This window comes from Lactuca serriola, chromosome 9, assembly GCF_051521515.1.
Source record: "Lactuca serriola cultivar US96UC23 chromosome 9, Lser_US96UC23_V15, whole genome shotgun sequence".
In the NCBI taxonomy this organism is placed as follows: domain Eukaryota; kingdom Viridiplantae; phylum Streptophyta; class Magnoliopsida; order Asterales; family Asteraceae; genus Lactuca; species Lactuca serriola.
In genome coordinates this window covers 220,166,586-220,185,412 of record NC_136416.1, presented here as the reverse complement: position 1 = coordinate 220,185,412, position 18,827 = coordinate 220,166,586, and the positions used below count along the sequence as shown (strand labels likewise).

Below are 18,827 nucleotides of genomic sequence, written 5' to 3'. Positions count from 1 at the left end.
ATATCAAGCACCCATTTTATCAAGTTAGCCACTCAAACTCAACATGCTATTAAAATAAATCATAAATAATTAATTAATAATGTTTGTAATTATGCAATGCAATGCAGATATGGAGCATTGGAAGTTGTGTCACCTATCCCCTCCTAATTCGTTCCCATCTCCTTGCTTAGCCTAAGCCCAACCACCTACTTGCAGGTTGATCTTGAATAAGCAAAGGGGCAATGGATTGTATTTTTTTGTATCTAATTCGTTTGTAAATTTTTGTTACAATTTCTTTTGGTTTGTTTTATCTTTCCATGGAACGATTATTTGTATGACATTAAATTTATGCAATGGATTCTATTTTTTGTATATGATATTTATTTTCTATTATGAAACATTAAATACAAATTTAATTTGAAAATAAGTAAATCTATAAATAATATTTTTTTAAACATTTCAAATTATGATACGCAAAAATGTGTGTCATCTTCATTTATGACATGGCCTTTCTTGACAGGGGCTTTTTTGATACGCACTGCGCGTCATTAACATGTGCGTCGTAAGGTTACGACACGCGAATGTGTGTCGTCTTCCTTTATGACAAGGCCTTCCTTGATACGCATTGGGTGTCGTAAACGCACGTCGTAAATGTGCGTCGTCTATAGACGATGCGCAAAAGCGCGTCGTATCTCTTTATGACAGGGCCTTCCTTGACGCGCATTTGCGCATCGTCTGAGCCTTTTACGACGCGCAATGAGCGTCGTAAAAGTCTGTTTTTCTAGTAGTGTCGTCTCCAAAAAGATATGCCTTCAGACTGTACTGATGAATTAAAGGCGTTGGCATATGGTCCGTTGCGTGCATATTCTTACACTACGTGCATAGTAAATGATGTTCGATTTGTCGTGAATAGCCGCGATCTCCAACGCACTACTTAAAATAGTGGTGTTGTTACATTTGGAGAAGACGGTACACCATTCTATGGTCAATTAGAGGAGATTATAGAGTTGCATTATTTATATGATAAATCACTTGTACTCTTTCATGGTAAATGGTTCAATGCGTCATTACGTAATGGACGTTTACAAACTATAAATAATATGATTCTTATCGATACCAGTCATGAATGGTATGTCGGTAAAACATGGTATGATGATCAACAATACATCTTAGCCACACAAGCAAAATAAGTATTTTATCTCCAAGATCCTACTAAAAACGATAATTGGAGAGTTGTGGAAGAGGTTCATCATCAGAAACTTTGGAATCATCCAAGTATCGGTGTTGTGAATGAGATAGATGTCGTGAATGACACTCAATCAACTGATTTTACCTTGGTTGTCGACTTAGGCAGCTTGCCTATGCAGACGACTTTAGGTGAAGTTGGTGAATCAAGTGTGGTTGCTAGGAGTAATGTTGATCCTACTATAAACAATGACGATTTCATTAACGATGACAATGACGATGGCGATATGTACTCTTCAGATGAAGAAATAAATAATGAAAAATATGACAGTGATGATGATGTTGTACATGTATATTGTTCTAGTGATGAATCTGATTGACAGTATGTCGTAGTTATTATATATCCTGATTGCTTATAATATTTGTTAAATTTTCAAATGTTGATTATTTATAATTAGCTTTATTATATATTTTGAATGTTTATAATATTTGTTAAACAGATGGCAGAAGTCGTGAGGGAACATGGAGGAGACGGTGGGGATAGACCATCACACGGGGTCGCACGCGGTGTACCATCGGGTTGCCAATCTTGTAAGTTACATGAAATTTTTAAGTATTAGATATATTAAAGTTTTAAATTTCTAAATTTTCAATTATATATGTAAATGTAGCACAAGCGAAGAATGTGAATGTGAATAAGCGTGGCAAAGGGAGAAACTTAAATTTGTATGACGAGTATGAAAACAACAAGCGTAAGCCTTTGGATTTGCGAATTGATATCTCCGGGTGGAGGTACCGATTTGTCGGGGACAGCGGGAAAATGTTTGTCAGACTGATCTCAAATCTGGTGGGATCACAGGTACCGTTGCATTATCATACTTGGCGTCGTGTTCCTATCAAGTACAAAGATGATTTATATTCCGAGCTAGAAGTAAGTATACAATATATTTTATATGTATTGAATTTTACACTTATTAAATATTTTTTACTAATCAAATATGTTTTTCCTTTTGCAGACTTATTTTAATCTAAATAGGTACCGGGGCACAGACTTGTGGGCACCCCTTCGAGCGGGTATCCAAGTAGACATGCAAAGAGCTTATCGAGACCGCAAGCATGACATGAAAAAACATTTTGATAGAGTTGGTGGATATCATAATGTGGAAAGGGCAAGAAGATGTCCACCGACTGATTGGTCCGCCGAAGCTTGGAACAAAATAATTGATTTGTTATTTTTGACCGATGAATACAGACGCACGTCAGCCAAAAATAAAATTTGCAGGTCGAAACTTCCGCACACAAGTGCTCACAGATGTAGATCTTATGCTTAACGACGTTATTTAGAGGTAATAAAATATATTAGTATTAGTTAAAAGTGTTATTAACATTTATATAAATATATTTATTGATTTTTCACTTATTATAGGATAAAATGGGACTCAAGCCGTAACATATTGAGGGTTGGAGACAAATGCGCTACAAAGAAGGTTCGGGTTGGTGTACAAGTCGAGCACAAGAAGATTGGGTAAGTGATAAACGAAATGAATGTGTTATTTAAATATATTATTATTATTAATTATAGTTTTTTTGTTTAAGGAATAGTATTATTATTTTAATGTTTAAGTTTAGTTGTTTGTTTTAATTAACGTATGTTTATTGTTTTCTTTATTTTAGGAGAAAATTCAAGAAGAATATGAGAAAATGCAAAGCGAGGTTGGGGAAGGCGGAATAGTAGACGAGGAAGAATGTTTAGAACGTTCCCTTGGGACGAGACGCGGGCATGCTCGCGGGGTGGGTAGGAGACCAACCGCCAACTTCGGTTTAATTCCAAATGAACGACCTTCCACTTCAAAATCGTCTCAATCTCAACTCAATATCAATCCCAATTTGATGCACAATAAATGCAAGAATACTTGCAACAATATAATGCATCATTGGCGGCATGTATTTCGGGCTTCCAAGCACCACCATTTCCTAACTTTCTATTCAACTATAACTCACAAGCAAGTACATCTCAACAAGTTGCCGAAAGGATGGAAGAAGAAGGAGAAGAAGAAGGAGAAGAAGGATATGATTATGATAATGATGGTTGATGCTTTTTTAGTGTTTTGAACAATGTTAGCTAACTACTTGAATTTGATGTTTTGAATTTGAACAATGGTACCTAGTTAATGTATTTCAATTGATATATGTTGCATTGTGTTTTGGATTTGTTAAAAATGCAGGAATGGTAATGTATTAAATCTGTAAAACAGGGAAAAAAACAACCAGTAGCTATCCCGACGACATGTCGTCGCTATAGGTATGTCATTGACTCTTGTGAAAAACCTATACCGGCAACTAGTCGTCGTAATAAATTACACATGTTGCGACGACAAGTCGTCGCTATACGTTTGCCGACAATAAGTCGTCGCGATAGGTAATTAATAAAACTTTATTTTTTTCCCCCGAAAATATGATTGACGAAATTTGTCCCGACGACCTGTCGTCGGCATAGGCGAAGCTATCGCAATGACATCTATACCGACGACACTATTGACCTATGCCGACACGACTATCCCGACGACTCTATACCGACTCAGCATACCATATACCGACGACATGTCGTCAATATAGGGTCCGAATTTTTCGTCGTCATTGTGTGTTAATGTTGTAGTGCACTGCCTAAAAAGGTAGTCAAGTTTATGTACTTTTGCGGCACAAAAGTACAAAAACATCCAAAGCATATCATATATACAACATACGTGGCTACAAGCTACTGGTCAATGATTAAAAAACTGTACATGCATAGGCATCGATCCCACCAAATTCCACACCCATAAGTGTCCTCATATGTCCAAATTATGTCGTCATTGCACACATTAAAATAACACCTGACGAGTCATCTGTCTATCCCATTAATCTGCACACATGGAAGTTTTACCGGAAGACTGCATAGCACACATCCTCTCCTGTGTGACACCTCAGGATGTGTGTCGATTTACAGTGGTGACTTCCGCTATTAGAGATGCTGCAGAGTCAGAGGTGTTGTGGGATAAGTTCTTGCCACCTGATTATCACCAAATCATATCGAGAAGTGTGTGTCCATTGACTTTCGAATCCAAAAAGGAACTCTTCTTTAAGCTTTCGGCTCCTATTCTCATTGACGGTGGCCTCAAGGTAATCACTCATTTATTATATTGTATTGCTCGGGCATTTTTTACAAGCCATATTTTGTGGATATATGCAATATTTTAATGATTAATTTACAATTTTTATCAAAGTTGTCATAAAAAACGTATGTAATCTTTCACAAAAATGGCTTGACGAATATTTATTACTAAAAATATTTTTTGGAAGTTCATCCTTAAAATAACAAAAAATAAAATCTTTTTATTCCTATAAAATAATGAAAGGTGTAATCCATTAATTAATTCTTTCTTTTAATCTATTTTCTTGATTTTGACATTTGTCTTAATCTATTTGTTAGAGTGGAGGGTATGGGAAGGATGTTTCCCTTATTTTTTGTGGATCACATCACTATTTCCCTCACTTTCCTTTCTCTCACTTAAAACCCAAGGAATTTGTGGAAGCTCCCCACTATTTTTTTATTTTCTTTAAATATATTTCATACATATATTATACTCATTTTGTAGGGAATTAAAAACCATGAATTTTAATATATTATTTATATTTTTTTAGTTGGTATATAATTTTATAAATATTAAAAAAGATATAAAAAAAAATTTTAAAAAAATTGTCCAATAGCATGACGAGAGACAGTGCGACACCTCCTCCCCCCACCTCTTTCCTGCGGGTTGCTCCCCTCACCCAAGGGATAGTGTTCCAGTGAGAGGGAAGTTTCTCTCTCCCCTTTCCCGCTTCCGTTCCGTCCGACCTTAGAAAGATTAGAAACAAAAGATAGGAGGATATTTGATTTCTCGATATTTTGTCGGAATCTGTCACTTAAATATCCCGTTGAAAATGTCACAAAATATTATATCGGTAAATTACCAATGGATAAATTTATTTGTATGTGTCACTGAATGTCAAATATATATATATATATATATATATATATATATATATATATATATATAAAGAGAGAGAGAGAGAGAGAGTGATCTCATAAGAAGGAAATGTTCGGTAGAAAGGGTAAGAAGTCCATCATTAACATATATTCGGTAAATCCAGAAATAAATCGTTAAATGATGCAAAAATAATGTGATTTTTAAAAAAACTCGAAATAATACCAAAGATTCATTTTTACGATTACTAATTAAAGTTGTCTGAAAAATAAATTAAAATTTGATAAAGTAAAAAACTTAAATCATAGATGCATTTTTTTCCAGGAATTTATTTTGTTAAACAAGTTATTTTGTATCATCTAATGATTCATTTTTGTTTGTTCGCCAAAACACATGCAAAGTATGACCTTCTTAGTTCTTACATTTTCTAGAAAATATTTTCTTGATATTTGACATGGACTCTCTCATTGATTTTTCAATCAAACGCTCCAAAATTGTTTTTTATATTTCATATGATGCTGACACATACACAAGACACACACACACACACACTCCCCCTCTCTCTTTTGATATATATATATATATATATATATGTGTGTGTGTGTGTGTGTGTATATGTGTGTGTGTGTGCGCACATGTATGCATGTATTCATGTATATATGTATGTATGTATGTATGTATGTATATATGTGTCTTCGTTGGTCTCACAATCTTGAGTTTGAATTGTAGACATTCTCGATAGAGAAAGCAACGGGAAAGAAGTGTTACACTTTAAGTGCAAGAGATCTTTATATCGCTTGGTCATCCAATTCTCTCTTTTGGTGTTGGAAACCTTGTACTAAATCAAGGTAATGAACTTACATACATACATACATACATACATACATACATAGATTCATGCATAGATACATAAATATATACATATTCTAAAATAGATTGTTAATGTCTATCAGATTCTCCGAAGTTGTTGAGCTTAGAATGACGAGTTGGCTTGAAATTGAAGGGAAGATCAACACACGGAATTTGTCACCTGATACCTATTATAGAGCATATCTCATTACAGAAGTGGCTCATTATCGTGCCTTCGGGTTAGATGTTTTACCATGTGAGGTTTCAGTTGAAGTTGGTGAAAGCCATTCACAGGGGAAGATAAACTTCTCTCATAACAAATGTATCAAGCCATGCTTTGAGCGCACATGTCGCCCAAACGAGGTTAAAGAAGGGTTGAGATCAAAATTAGGAGAATATATTTCAAGGTTTTGTCTTGAGCGAAAGGATGGATGGTTGGAGATTGAATTGGGTGAGTTTTACAATGATGGAAGTTATGAGAAAGAGGTTAAAATGAATTTAAGAGAGGTCAATGGTGTGCACTTGAAAGGGGGGCTTATTGTTGAAGGAATTGAAATTAGACCTATCTAGTAAGATAATTATGCACAAAAATTGAAAACGTCATACTTGAATTGTATTAGGGTTGAACATGTATCATGCATTTGGTTTTTGGTTTGCATCTTTTACAAAACTGGCTTGTGCTAGGTTAACTTTAGTAAAAAAAATTAACTAGCTATTACAAAGAGAAAATATTATCTGTATGCGTCTTCTCGATGTCAAGATTTATAAGATGAGATTCTCGAGTCTCTGCCTAAACAAGTAGATGATCAATTGCATCTCTAACCATAGTTTTAACTAGGAGATGAGTTCCTTTAGTTAAAGATCTCCATATTTCTTTACGTTTTTCTTTTGAGTTTAAAAAGTGTCACATTCTGATCTTCAGGGGATCATATTCCTCAACCACCATTAATGGGACTCGAGTAGGGCAACCCACAATGTTGGCTATATGCATCGAATACAGTTGTTGATTAGTATTAGTCATTGTTAAGTTGTTATAAAAATAAGAGCTACAACGGTGTATATGAAGAAATTTTGTCGCGTAGAACCAGAAATGTAAGAGAAAACTAATGAAATCTCAAACAATGATAATATGGTCAAATAGATTCAAAGAAAAACCACTTAGGCTTGGATACCAATTGATAAAGTAAGATAAACTAATAATGATAAGGTTTTAGTCAAAAGTTTGAAGGATTCCAGGCTCAATACATGAAGATAATCAACAATTATTTAATGGAAGTACTAAGTGATAGGAATAAATCACCGAAAGAAGTAAATGAAGAACAATAAGGATTTCTAAAGGAGAACTCTAATTGATGTAGTATATTCTATAAGTTTATAAAAGGTACATGATAAATGAAGTTTGACGTGCCTTGTTATAGGCAATACATAAACAAGTTAACGACGAACAAAACAAAGTGTACAAGTCAAAAGGCTGATCAACAGGTGTCATAAAACTAACAAAAGATCTCATGTTGATCATTTCCCCATCTTAACATTAAAGACAATTGTTATCTAATCTCAGGTGGCCAACTTTGTCGGATACACTTCTCTTCGGATAGCTTTAACTTCGATGACTTTTGTAACGTCCGAAAAATTACAAAGAGATTTTTGATATATTAAATAGATTATATGATTAAAACCATTATTTCAATAGTCACTTAGAAACATCCTTTTAATTTAAACCATACAGTATAGAGTTTAATTTACAAAACTACGAAAACGAACATCTTCGATGCGTGTGTACGGTCCCGCCGAGCTCTTCTCACGAACAACCTGAAAAATGTTAAATACACAACTTTAAGCATAAAGCTTAGTGAGTTCCCCAAAATACCATATATTCCATCATACATATAATGCATCCTGTAACATCACAAAAATTTCAGATAGAAATTTTGTTTTTAAATCATTCTCAAACATCTAATAATCATGTCAAATCTGCCAAAAATGTATCATAGTGAAAATGTCACCAGAGTACAAAATCCTAAAATCACATAATGCAGAAACACATGGGCGGATGCGGTGCGATCATGTTGAGTCCTTCTCTTTCGAGCTAGAAGTACCTGACACATAAACTGAAAACCCTAAGCACAAAGTTTAGTGAGCTCCCCAAAATACCTCATTCCCTACATACATAACAATCAATACATAATTGAGTCTATTTCACCCACTTTGGTCTCTTTCAACTGGTACGGGGTCTATTTCACCCCATTTGGTCTTTTTCAACTGGTACTAGCTATTACAAAAGTCAAACTGGTCAAAAAGTCAACGGTCAACCTTTCGTTGACTTACGCGTGGAGCACGTCTTACTCAATTGCAGGGCATAGAATTTTATCCAAAAAACGGGCAAGAATCAGGCTGTAACACCCATAATCAGAAAGACCAAGAAAAGGAAAGGAAACCCTGGGTCAAAGGGGTTAACTCGTCTAGTCCAGGGTGGAACTCGACGAGTCCGAGCGGGATCCGGGTGGAAGAGTAAGTGACCGACTCGACGAGTCGGCAAGTGGACTCAGCAAGTCCGGTCTGGGTTGGGAAACCCTAAGTTCGGGACTTGGTTCCCTATTTAAATGTCTCATTCTCTTCCCTAGGTTTCATATGCAGTCTCTCTCACCCATAATACCGAACCCTAGCCACCATATCCATTTTGAGCAAGATCTAGCCTTGGTGAAGTGATTTGAAGCTTGGAAGGGAAGGAGGTTCATAGTGGTGCAAAAGGAAGCATAGTTGGTGTGACTTTTTAGATCCTTCGAGCTAGTGGAGCTAGTGGAGCAGCGACTCATAGAGTTGTCGGTCAGCAGCTAGAGGATCATCAGCAAACTTCAGCAGTGCGAGGTGAGTATCCTCACTGTTTGTATGGGTCTAAGGCACCAATGCCGGCCCATTTAGTTTATGTATGATAAGAAGTCCCGGGGGATAGCCCTAGGCATTATGCATGAAAGACCAGTAGGCGGCTCCTGGCACACAATATGTTATTATGTATGGTAGGAAGACCCGGGGCTAGCCCTAGGCAATATGTATGAAAGACCAGGAGGTGGCTCCTGGCGCACTGTATGCTGTTATATATGAAAGACCAGGAGGTGGCTTCTGGCACACTATATGCTGATTAGCTAAGTAGAGTAATATGTACGTTGTCTTGTGATACTTGCATAAAAGACCAGGGGGTGGCCCTTGGCACTTGTCTGTGAGACCGAGGGGGTGGCCCCCGGCTTGGCAAGAAAGACCACGTGGCGACCCGTGGCATAATGGCAAGACTATGTTTGGCACATAGCGCCTTAGCAAGACTATGTTTGGCACATAGCAACTTACTTGATTACAGATATGTTGGTTATTTATGGTTCTTGGCTATGTATGGCATGTATGGATCAGTTGGTTTGTATGGTATGTGGTATCTGGGGAACTCACTAAGCTTCGTGCTTACGGTTTTCAGTTTTGGTTTCAGGTATTTTGTTTTCAAGGAAAGGAGTCGGCTCGATCGCAGCGCATCACACTATGTTTTCCGCACATGAGATCTTGGGGATTACACTCTGATATGGTTTTATGATAATATGTGTTGATTACTGACACCTTGGTTGTCATGAAATATTATAATGAATGTTTTTGTACTGATGGTTTTACGTAATATCTTATTTAAAAATGAAATTTTTAGCCTTGAATTTTGGGATGTTACAAGTTGGTATTAGAGCCTTAGTTTGAGGGATTCGGACATACCCTAGGGTGTGTCTGAACTCAAACTAAGGGCTTGGTATGAAACTTTTCAAAAGGAAAAACATTTTTATAAAAATAAGTTTGAAAAGAATTTGAAAAGAGAACAAAATTTTGAAAAGAACAAGGTGTGTGATGCGTGCAATCAGCCGAGCTCAAGTAAGTTTTCCCAAGATACCCATACATGTTGTGATATGTTATGATATGATATGATTATGAGAAAAGCATGCTAGATTAGGGCTAAGGATCTAGGAGGATGCCTTATATGCCTATTATATGTGCTCGTAGACTTGCATGCTAGAACTGATCAGTCAGTGATAGGATAGCCTGTTTAGGTTATGCCTGGTTTTATGAGCTTTTGAATTGCATGTACAAATTCCTGATTAGAGGATAGAAAGGTTTGATTGTTAAGTATGTTATGGTTAGATTTTTTCCCTTGTCCGAATGTTGCTTGCTTTGTGCATTGTGGGATTTTGAGTGATGGGAGTTAGCCATTAGGTGAATGCGTCACGTCACATGTGATCAGGGTTGAATAATCTCAGAGTGCTGGCTTTGGATCTATTGTGCAGCTCTTGTCTGAGTCCAACCGTTTTAGGGACGAGTCTTCTACTCGAAGGATTATCTGAGCCTCGTCACATGTGATGGTATTCAGTTGATGGCTAATTGGCATCATAAGGAAGCCTTCAGCAGCTGAGGACTGGTTTGAGTTGAGTCAGAGGTTTCCCTAGGGTAAGCCTAGGATGAGACAGTACTGGGAGCAGTGTTAGTAGTAGTGAAAGGGACTTGGTGAAGTTGAAGCAACCCTTGAGGAAAGTACGGATAGATGTGGAAGGTAGTATGGGCCCGTACTACTGGAAGCAGAGGATCCGTACTCGAGTCAAGGAGGGCCGAGATGGAACCAGGAATCTTGGAAAGTATATGGGACCCTGACAACTGTATGTTCATTTGCAGAATGGTGGTCACGCGACATGGAGTGGGGGGTTCAGGATCTGGGTCAGGATCGGGCTCGGGTGCAGGGTCCGAGCATGTGGATGATGGGTTATGCGAGTTCATCACGTCCGAGATCCCGAGAGGTATCCTTGATGTGACGTCGGTTATCTTCGGGTCGATCAAGGAAGGGATCATTGAGCTGACGGAGGATCGCCTCCGAGCTTTCAGGAGCGATTTAGCATCTGGCCAGGCGAGTACACGCACACTGTCCTTCAAGGACTTCGGAGGGAGTGGTGCGCCAGATTTTCATGGGGTGAAGAACCCCATTGCTGCTAGGAGATGGATTGCAGACATCGAGTCTGCGCAGATGACGAGCTTCTGCCCAAAGGGGTCGAAGGTCTGCTTTGCGGCGGGATGTTTGAGAGACAGAGCCATAGACTGGTGGGAGGCAGTTGGTGATTCCTTGGGAGCCTCATCCATTGAGGCTATGACCTGGCCCGACTTTGTGACCAGGTTTAGGGCGGAGTTTGCACCGACAGTGAAGCTTCAGCAGTTGGCCAGAGACTTCCGAGACATGAGACAGACGACAGAGTCGGTGGAGAAGATTACCGCCAAGTTTCGGGAGAGGGCCTTATTGGTGCCTCAATATGCAGGGGATGATGAGATGCAGAGGACCCGCTATCACGACATGTTGAGAGCTGATATTCGGGAGCATGTCAGCTTCTCGGCATGCCCGACCCTGGACTCAATGATTGCCAGGGCGCGGGAAAGGGAGAATGATTTGGATCACATTGCGAAGAGGAGGTCGGATCATATGTATACTCTGGAGGGTCCCAGGAAGAGACCCAAGACTTCAGATCAGTGATTAGTAGGTCGGCAGGTCCGAAGTCAGTACAGCACGTGCGGGAAACCACACAAGGGAGTTTGTCGTTCCAGGGGTTCAGGCTGCTACAAGTGTGGTAGTGATGGTCACGTTAGCAGGGACTACCCACGGGGGGAAAGCCCATTATGTTTTCAGTGCAATCAGGTGGGTCAAAAGAAAGCCAACTGCCCGACGAGGAGGGGAGGAGCAGGGAGTGCGTCTGCCCTGACGACTTCGAGGATTACGGATGGGTGAGAGGGTAGGGCTTTGCAGCGACAGATGAGGGAGATCTGGATTACAGCAGGGAATGTTGCAGGTATGTATCTATGGCTATTTTGATTCCTTGTGTATTAGGGTTGTTCTTACCCCGGACTCTAGTGATAGTATGTATGAGTTGTCTCTATGCTTGTATTCGGATTGTACTTTCAGAATTATATTATGCCAATTGCATACCAGGAACCATTAGTATCTAGTGTAGGGTCATCTCTCACTCGGGTTCGAAGTGTCCAGTATTATCTCAATTATGACCAAAAACGGTTCAGGAGCGTTGTGTGGAGGTCGGTGGGCAGGGTCCAGGGAGTATCCCTCCACCATTATCAGGGTTTGGTGACTCTGGTCGTGGTACTTGGGATAGCTTTTGGAAGCATCAAGGGAAGTGGTCTATCACTGGTGGGGTTGCTCTGAGCATTAGTTATCCGAACCTTAAGGGCATTAGTTGGAGCCCAGGGGATTATCAGTATTGGGATGCAGGAGGTGTTCATCTAGTATTCGGTGATCGTATGGTATTTGGAATGGGCTAGTGATGGATCGCTAGTGGCATCAAGGAGATGGTAGTTATCATGCCGATTGTGCAAGGGAGGAAGGAATGGAAATCCTCGGGTTTTTCACGTGTAGTAAAGACTTAGCCGAAGCTAAGTGGGGGAGAAACAATCATGTCATAGGAACAACAACGGTTTTGGAACTAGGATAAGTTTTGCTCTCCTGTCAGGAAGAAAGACGGCCCAGGTGGATGTATGAATTGAGGAAAGTGTGAACCAGAAATTTGGAAAACTTGCCAATCGTGAGATCGCATTCTCGGGTTGCCCGATAACAGATTGCAGAAGAATCGGTTAGGAGTTTCAGATAGGACGTGCGTACAGCTCGGTGGTACTATATTGTGCTTGTATGCTCGACTATGGGTTAGTCGTAGCATCTACTAGCAGCCAGGCGGTGTGGAAAGGTGTTGTCAAACTACCGGATGGCCGTAGCGTTCACCAAGGGTCATATAGTAAGAGGAGTGTGGTAAGACTGCGGTGCGGCCTGTAGCACGAGTTTAGTAAGACTGAGGTATGGCCCGTAGCACTAGTGTAGTAAGACTGCGGGGTGGCCCGTAGCATTACTTTAGCAAGACTGCGGTGTGGCCCGTAGCATTAGTTTAGCAAGACTGCGGTGTGGCCCGTAGCATTAGTTTAGTAAGACTGCGGTGTGGCCCGTAGCACTGGTATAGCAAGACTGCAAGGGTGACCCGTAGCTTTAGATGGTTGACAGCGCTGAAGTGTTGTGAGACTATGTGGGTGGCCCGTAGCATTCACTAGTTGGCAAAGCGAGTATAGTAAGACTGCGGGGTGGCCCGTAGCTTTTGTCGGTCCCTATTCGCTAGTGCGAATGTATCAGGTGTGTGATTCACTAGCAGGGTTTTTCAGATAGTCAAGTTCAGAATGGGGCAGCCGCTCAGATGTGAGTGGGCCACATTGTGATTGGGACCAGAAGACGGTAGGTCATTGGAGGCCAGGAGTGGCGTAAGACTGCGGGTAAGTTGTGGCATTCATTCGTAGCTTGGTTTGCGGAGTGTGGGCGAAGGGGCCCGTACCTCCGAGGTAGCATGGGGGAAACCGGTATTCTGGGAAATGGTAGATCAGTTGGGACCAGGACGGTCTTGGTTCACCCGGTAGGCGAATGGGAGTCATCAGGATTTCAGGCATGGATGATGGTAAGGGATTCGCAGCGAAAAGCCATGAATTGATCGGATGATGCTAAGCTGCTCATCGCGGGATCAAATGATCTCAGAGTAAAGGATTTGGCTCAGTGGCGCCATTCTCGTTTGAGCCTTAAACATAACAGAGAGGGATCTGCTACCCGAAGGATTGTCGGAATTCTCATGATTGGTGGAGCCTTTAGTATTGGAGCATTGCATGGGGGTTATTCGGTGAGTATTGGTATGATGGCCGACACTGGGAGTGGTTGGGATTGTGGTTGCAGCAGAGGATCGGTCCTCGAAGGAAATTGGTGTTGGATTTTAGCCATAAGAACATCCTATGTGCTCATACAAACCCTAATGCTTGGATATAGGTTTCTCTATTGTACATGCAAGTTATCCAAGACTATAAACCCTAGATCTAGCATATGATAATCAATATAACATATAATTAGGGTTTAGATCATACCTTGATTGTTATGTAGCAATAACAATCCCAATTCCTCCTTGTATTGACTTTAGAAAGCTTAGAGTCACAAATGTCACTCCTCTAATGGTTCACAAACACCAAGAGCAAGAGGATGAAGATGAGAGAGGAAGGAGGCTGCCCTAAAACGTGTGAAACCCTAGAAGGATGCTTAGCCACGTTTTTGGGTCATAAGGGATGTATATATAGTTAGGCTATTAGGGTTATCTAACAAGGAAACCCTAATTTGGATGCTTAAGCCCTAAGCAACCCATGGATCCCTTTCCTTAAGGCCTTGGACGATTTCTTATGGGCTTCCCCAAAGAATTCGTCCACTCCTTAATATAAGGCAATCCATAGCCCAAATTGCAATTATCTTATAATTACAATTCCAGTCCCTTAAGTTTAATTAATCTCTTTTAGTCACAAAACTAATTACTAATTAATTCTTGACTAATATTAATTAAACAATATGATTTCTCCTTTAATATATTATTCTCATAATATATTAATAAATCATATTTAATCCTTTCTCTCCATAATTCATCCTATCAAGTTGCTTTGGTGAAGGCAACCCAAAAGGACCATGCACCATCGGGTCAAGTACATACCAAAATAGTTATAGACTTAGACACTAATCCAACAGTCTCCCACTTGGATAAGTCTAATAACTATTAAGCGTATAACTTAAGATCCTGATCTACAATTGTAACTTTCCAAAGCCGCTGTCAACTATGATCCTATCAGATACGCGTGTCCTTTAGATAAGGGATCATATATTCCTCCATTCTAGATATCGTAAGACATGATTTCAAATCATTCTCTTTGTACTATTTCTCGACTTCCGATTTATGACGACTGACTAATTGAACAAATCAAATTAGCCCTAGCCTGGCCGAGCGTTTACGTTTGTCATCACTAAATCATCGAGGGGCCCAAAGATATCGCTTTTATCCTACTTTGGATAAAAGGAACGGATAAAATTTGACTCAATGCTCGCTTGCACTTACTCACCGAATCACACACAACAATATGTTTTATGACACCAAGTTACTAGTACGTTTACATATTATCAATGTGCAACCGATTCGCAAGATACAACTCACACATCTCGGTTTCAAGAATATAAGATGTTATCGTCTCACCAATCACTCGTGATACAATCCATGGAGTGATCCAAGTGAGCGTGGGTTTAATCCAATGCTCAAATCATATTCATAAGCACTCATGAACATTGCAGCAAACCTTTGCTATGTCTAATACGCTCTAGACAATCTACAAACCAATTCATGACAGTCTTCATTCATACTTACTTCCAACGTATGACTAACTGTGGTCCGTTTGAATAATTCGATTATTCTTAATAAACTCAATTATTTTGGAAGTCAAAACATGCAAAGTGAAACTGTGACATCCCCAAAATCTCGGCCAGAAAAGACCGATTTTCATTTATGCTTTTAAAATAATTTCAGAGTAAATCCTTTCGATTTGAAAGAGTTGCGGAATTTGTTCCCAAAAACAAAACGTGATAAAACAATGTTTACCAAAGCATTTCATAAAAGGAATGTATTTTCGTTATATAACCAAAACTCGGGATGTCATGTTCCGATACAGACCATAAAGCATAAACGATAACATTACAATTCATTCAACAAATATATACATATACAAACTTGTAAACAAAACAACTTGATGGTTCATCCATCTTATGCCCTTGCACCACTTCCTGTAATACAAATAAAACTGAGTGGGTCAGGCTTGGGAGCCTGGTGAGCATATAGGGTTTTCAACCCATAATAAATAATTATATTTAATTCCACCAACCAACAATAACCCAGTTACCCATTCCCGTTATTCTCACTTTACATCCCTAAGACAACTGACATAAGGGACCTAGTATAAGAATATTTCATCGGGGCGACAACACATGCTTCGGGGGTTCCTCAACAATATAAGTCAAATAAGGCAACCATGAGGGGGATGGAGTACAGCGAATGAACACCCAAGTTCATTAACACCTACAGGTGGCGAGCCTGCTAGTGTTCTACATGACTGTCTAGAAAAGTCTGTGGTCGTCATCTAAACTCCGCTAGATGACTGAATCAAAACAACAACGAGGACTCTTATCTGTTTATTACACACCAACTATCTACCCATGTTCTACCCAACATATTAGTAGATGAGAATATACATTTTTATACACAGTTTAAAAAAAACTGTATAGCATGCTTTAATCAATACATATTCCACATAACAGATGAGGCACACACACATACCACGTATTTCATAGAAAACAAATCAGATCTATGAGATAGAAGAAGGTGAATATACATTCACACATTTAACACAAAATATACACATAACACGTATTTCATATAAAATACTTTATAATTATGCGTTAGAAGAAAGTAACCACACACTCACTTGATCAGAAGATGATCGGACAACACTACGGCTTATAGAAGTAGTATTCTTTGGCAGATCTGGAAGATCTTCACAAAAAACCGGACTCCTCGCGAGCAGAACTTCGGCTCGGGAATCGCATTTCTCGGGATCTTCGGGGCTTCGGGACTTGCTTCGGGGCTTGGGATTGATACCGGGGCTTCGGGATAATTCTTGCACGAAAAGCAATGCAAAACAGGAGATAGAAGAGAGAAAAAGAGCAAATGAGTCGGCTGCCCTCGCATCCTATTTATAGGAGGCTGGAGCCTCGGAGTACGTTGGGCGTACAGCAGTACGCGGGGCGTACGCGTCCGAATCGTCATGGTATTCGTCATCCGAAGAACTCGAGTGCGAGGGACGTCACGCTTCGCTGTACGCGGGGCGTACAGCAGTACGCTGGGCGTACTTCGGATGAGTCCGATGACTCCCCTTCAGATAATATCGGATTTTATAATTAATTTTAAATATTAATTATTTAATAAACTTTGAAATTTCATATCTCCTTCATACGAACTCCGTTTTCGACGTTCTTTATATCCACGCGTAGGTGAGACTACACTCTACAACTTTTGTTTAGACTCCGTCGGCTAATTTTGACTTTATTTTTTATTAATTATTTTTAGTAGGCCGGGACAGAAAAACTTCGTTATAAATTCATAACTTCTTCGTTTGACGTCCGTTCCCGCCTAACTTTTCATCGCTTCGATACCAACAACGAGATCTTCGATTCTCGTTTAGATTGATTCGACTAAAAACCGCTCGATCTCAAAGCGAGTATTTCGGGCTGCATACCGCTAAGTTGAAACTTCATAAAATCATAACTTCCTCATACGAAGTCAGATTTGGGCGTTCTTTATATATTCGGAAACCTCGTTTCAACTACTACAACATTATCCAAAGATATCAAGTTTATTTTACACTTAAATTTTGACGCTCATTTTATTCTTAATTAATCAAATCACATAATTAAGCAATTAAGCACAAAACACATAATACTCAAATAATATACTTCTATTATTTCAAAACGGGTTTTCAACCCACAATAAATAATAATATTTAATTTCTACCAACCAACAATAACCCAATTACCCATTCCCGTTATTCTCACTTTATGTCCCTAAAACAACTAACATAAGGGACCTAGTCTAAGAATATTTCATCGGGGCGACAACACATGCTTCGGGGGTTCCTCAGCAATATAAGTCAAATAAGGCAACCATGAGGGGGATGGAGTACAGTGAATGAACACCCAAGTTCATTAACACCTACAGGTGGCGAACCTGCTAATGTTTCCACAAGACTATCTAGAAAAGTATGTGGTCGTCATCTAAACTCCGCTAGATGACTAAATCAAACAACAACGAGGCCTCTCATCTATTTATTACACACCAACTATCTACCCATGTTCTACCCAACATATTTGTAGATAAAAATATACATTTTTATACATAGATAAAAACTTGTATAGCATGCTTTAATCAACACATATATCACATAACAGATGAGGCACACACACATAACACATATCTCATAGAGAATAAATCATATCTATGAGTTAGAAGAAAGTGAATACACATTCACACACATAACCACAAAATTATACACATAATACGTATTCCGTATAAAATACTTCATAATTATGCGTTAGAAGAAAGTAACCACACACTCACACCTGTAAACGACAATATATTTAATACACTCGAACCAAACTTGTATTATTATCGTGTTTATGAAAGGTAGTATACACTCACTTGATCAGAAGATGATCAGACAGCACTACGACTTGCAGAAGTAGTAATCCTCAGCAGATCTGGAAGATCTCTACAAAAATCAAACTTCTCGCGGGCAGAGCTTTGGCTCGGGAACCGCACTTCTCGGGATCTTCGGGATCTCGGGACTTGCCTCGGGGCTCGGGAACAATACCGGGGCTTCGGGGTATTTCTGGCACGCAAATCGAGGTAAAACGGGAGAGAGAAGAGAGAAAATAGCAACCCTAAACGGCTGGCCCTTCAAATCTATTTATAGGGCAAATTTGGCCCTTGCCACGTCGTGGCAACCTTGTTCCACGTCGTGAGCTTGGTCGTCACTGCATGCGTCATCCCAAGTTGCATCTGGGGGCCTCCCGGAGGTGTCAGGACACTTGCCACGTCGTGGTCTCTGACAGTTTTGGGGTTTCGCGCCCCAAACTTCAGAAATTCATAACTTTCGCATACGAACTCCGTTTTCGACGTTCTTTATATCGCCGCGAAGGTGAGATTATGCTCTACAACTCTTGTTTAGACTCCATTGGCTAATTTTGACTTTATTTTTAATATATTATAAGTATATTACTTATATATTATCTTTAGTAGGCCGGGACAGGAAAACTCCATTCGAAATTCATAACTCCTTCATCTGAACTCCGATTCCGCCCGT

At 39.5% G+C, this 18,827-nt stretch overlaps 1 protein-coding gene across 1 annotated transcript; it reads left to right on the top strand.

The window, feature by feature from the left end:
- Nucleotides 1–4,048: 4,048 nt before the first annotated feature.
- LOC145073420 (F-box protein PP2-B15-like) lies at nucleotides 4,049–6,690 on the top strand. The gene is made up of 3 exons (XM_079019970.1): nucleotides 4,049–4,323; nucleotides 5,901–6,019; nucleotides 6,125–6,690. Exons 1-3 carry the CDS (start codon nucleotides 4,075–4,077, stop codon nucleotides 6,588–6,590), a joined length of 834 nt encoding a protein of 277 aa, XP_078876096.1. The 5' UTR covers nucleotides 4,049–4,074; the 3' UTR covers nucleotides 6,591–6,690.
- The last annotated feature ends 12,137 nt before the right edge of the window (nucleotides 6,691–18,827 follow it).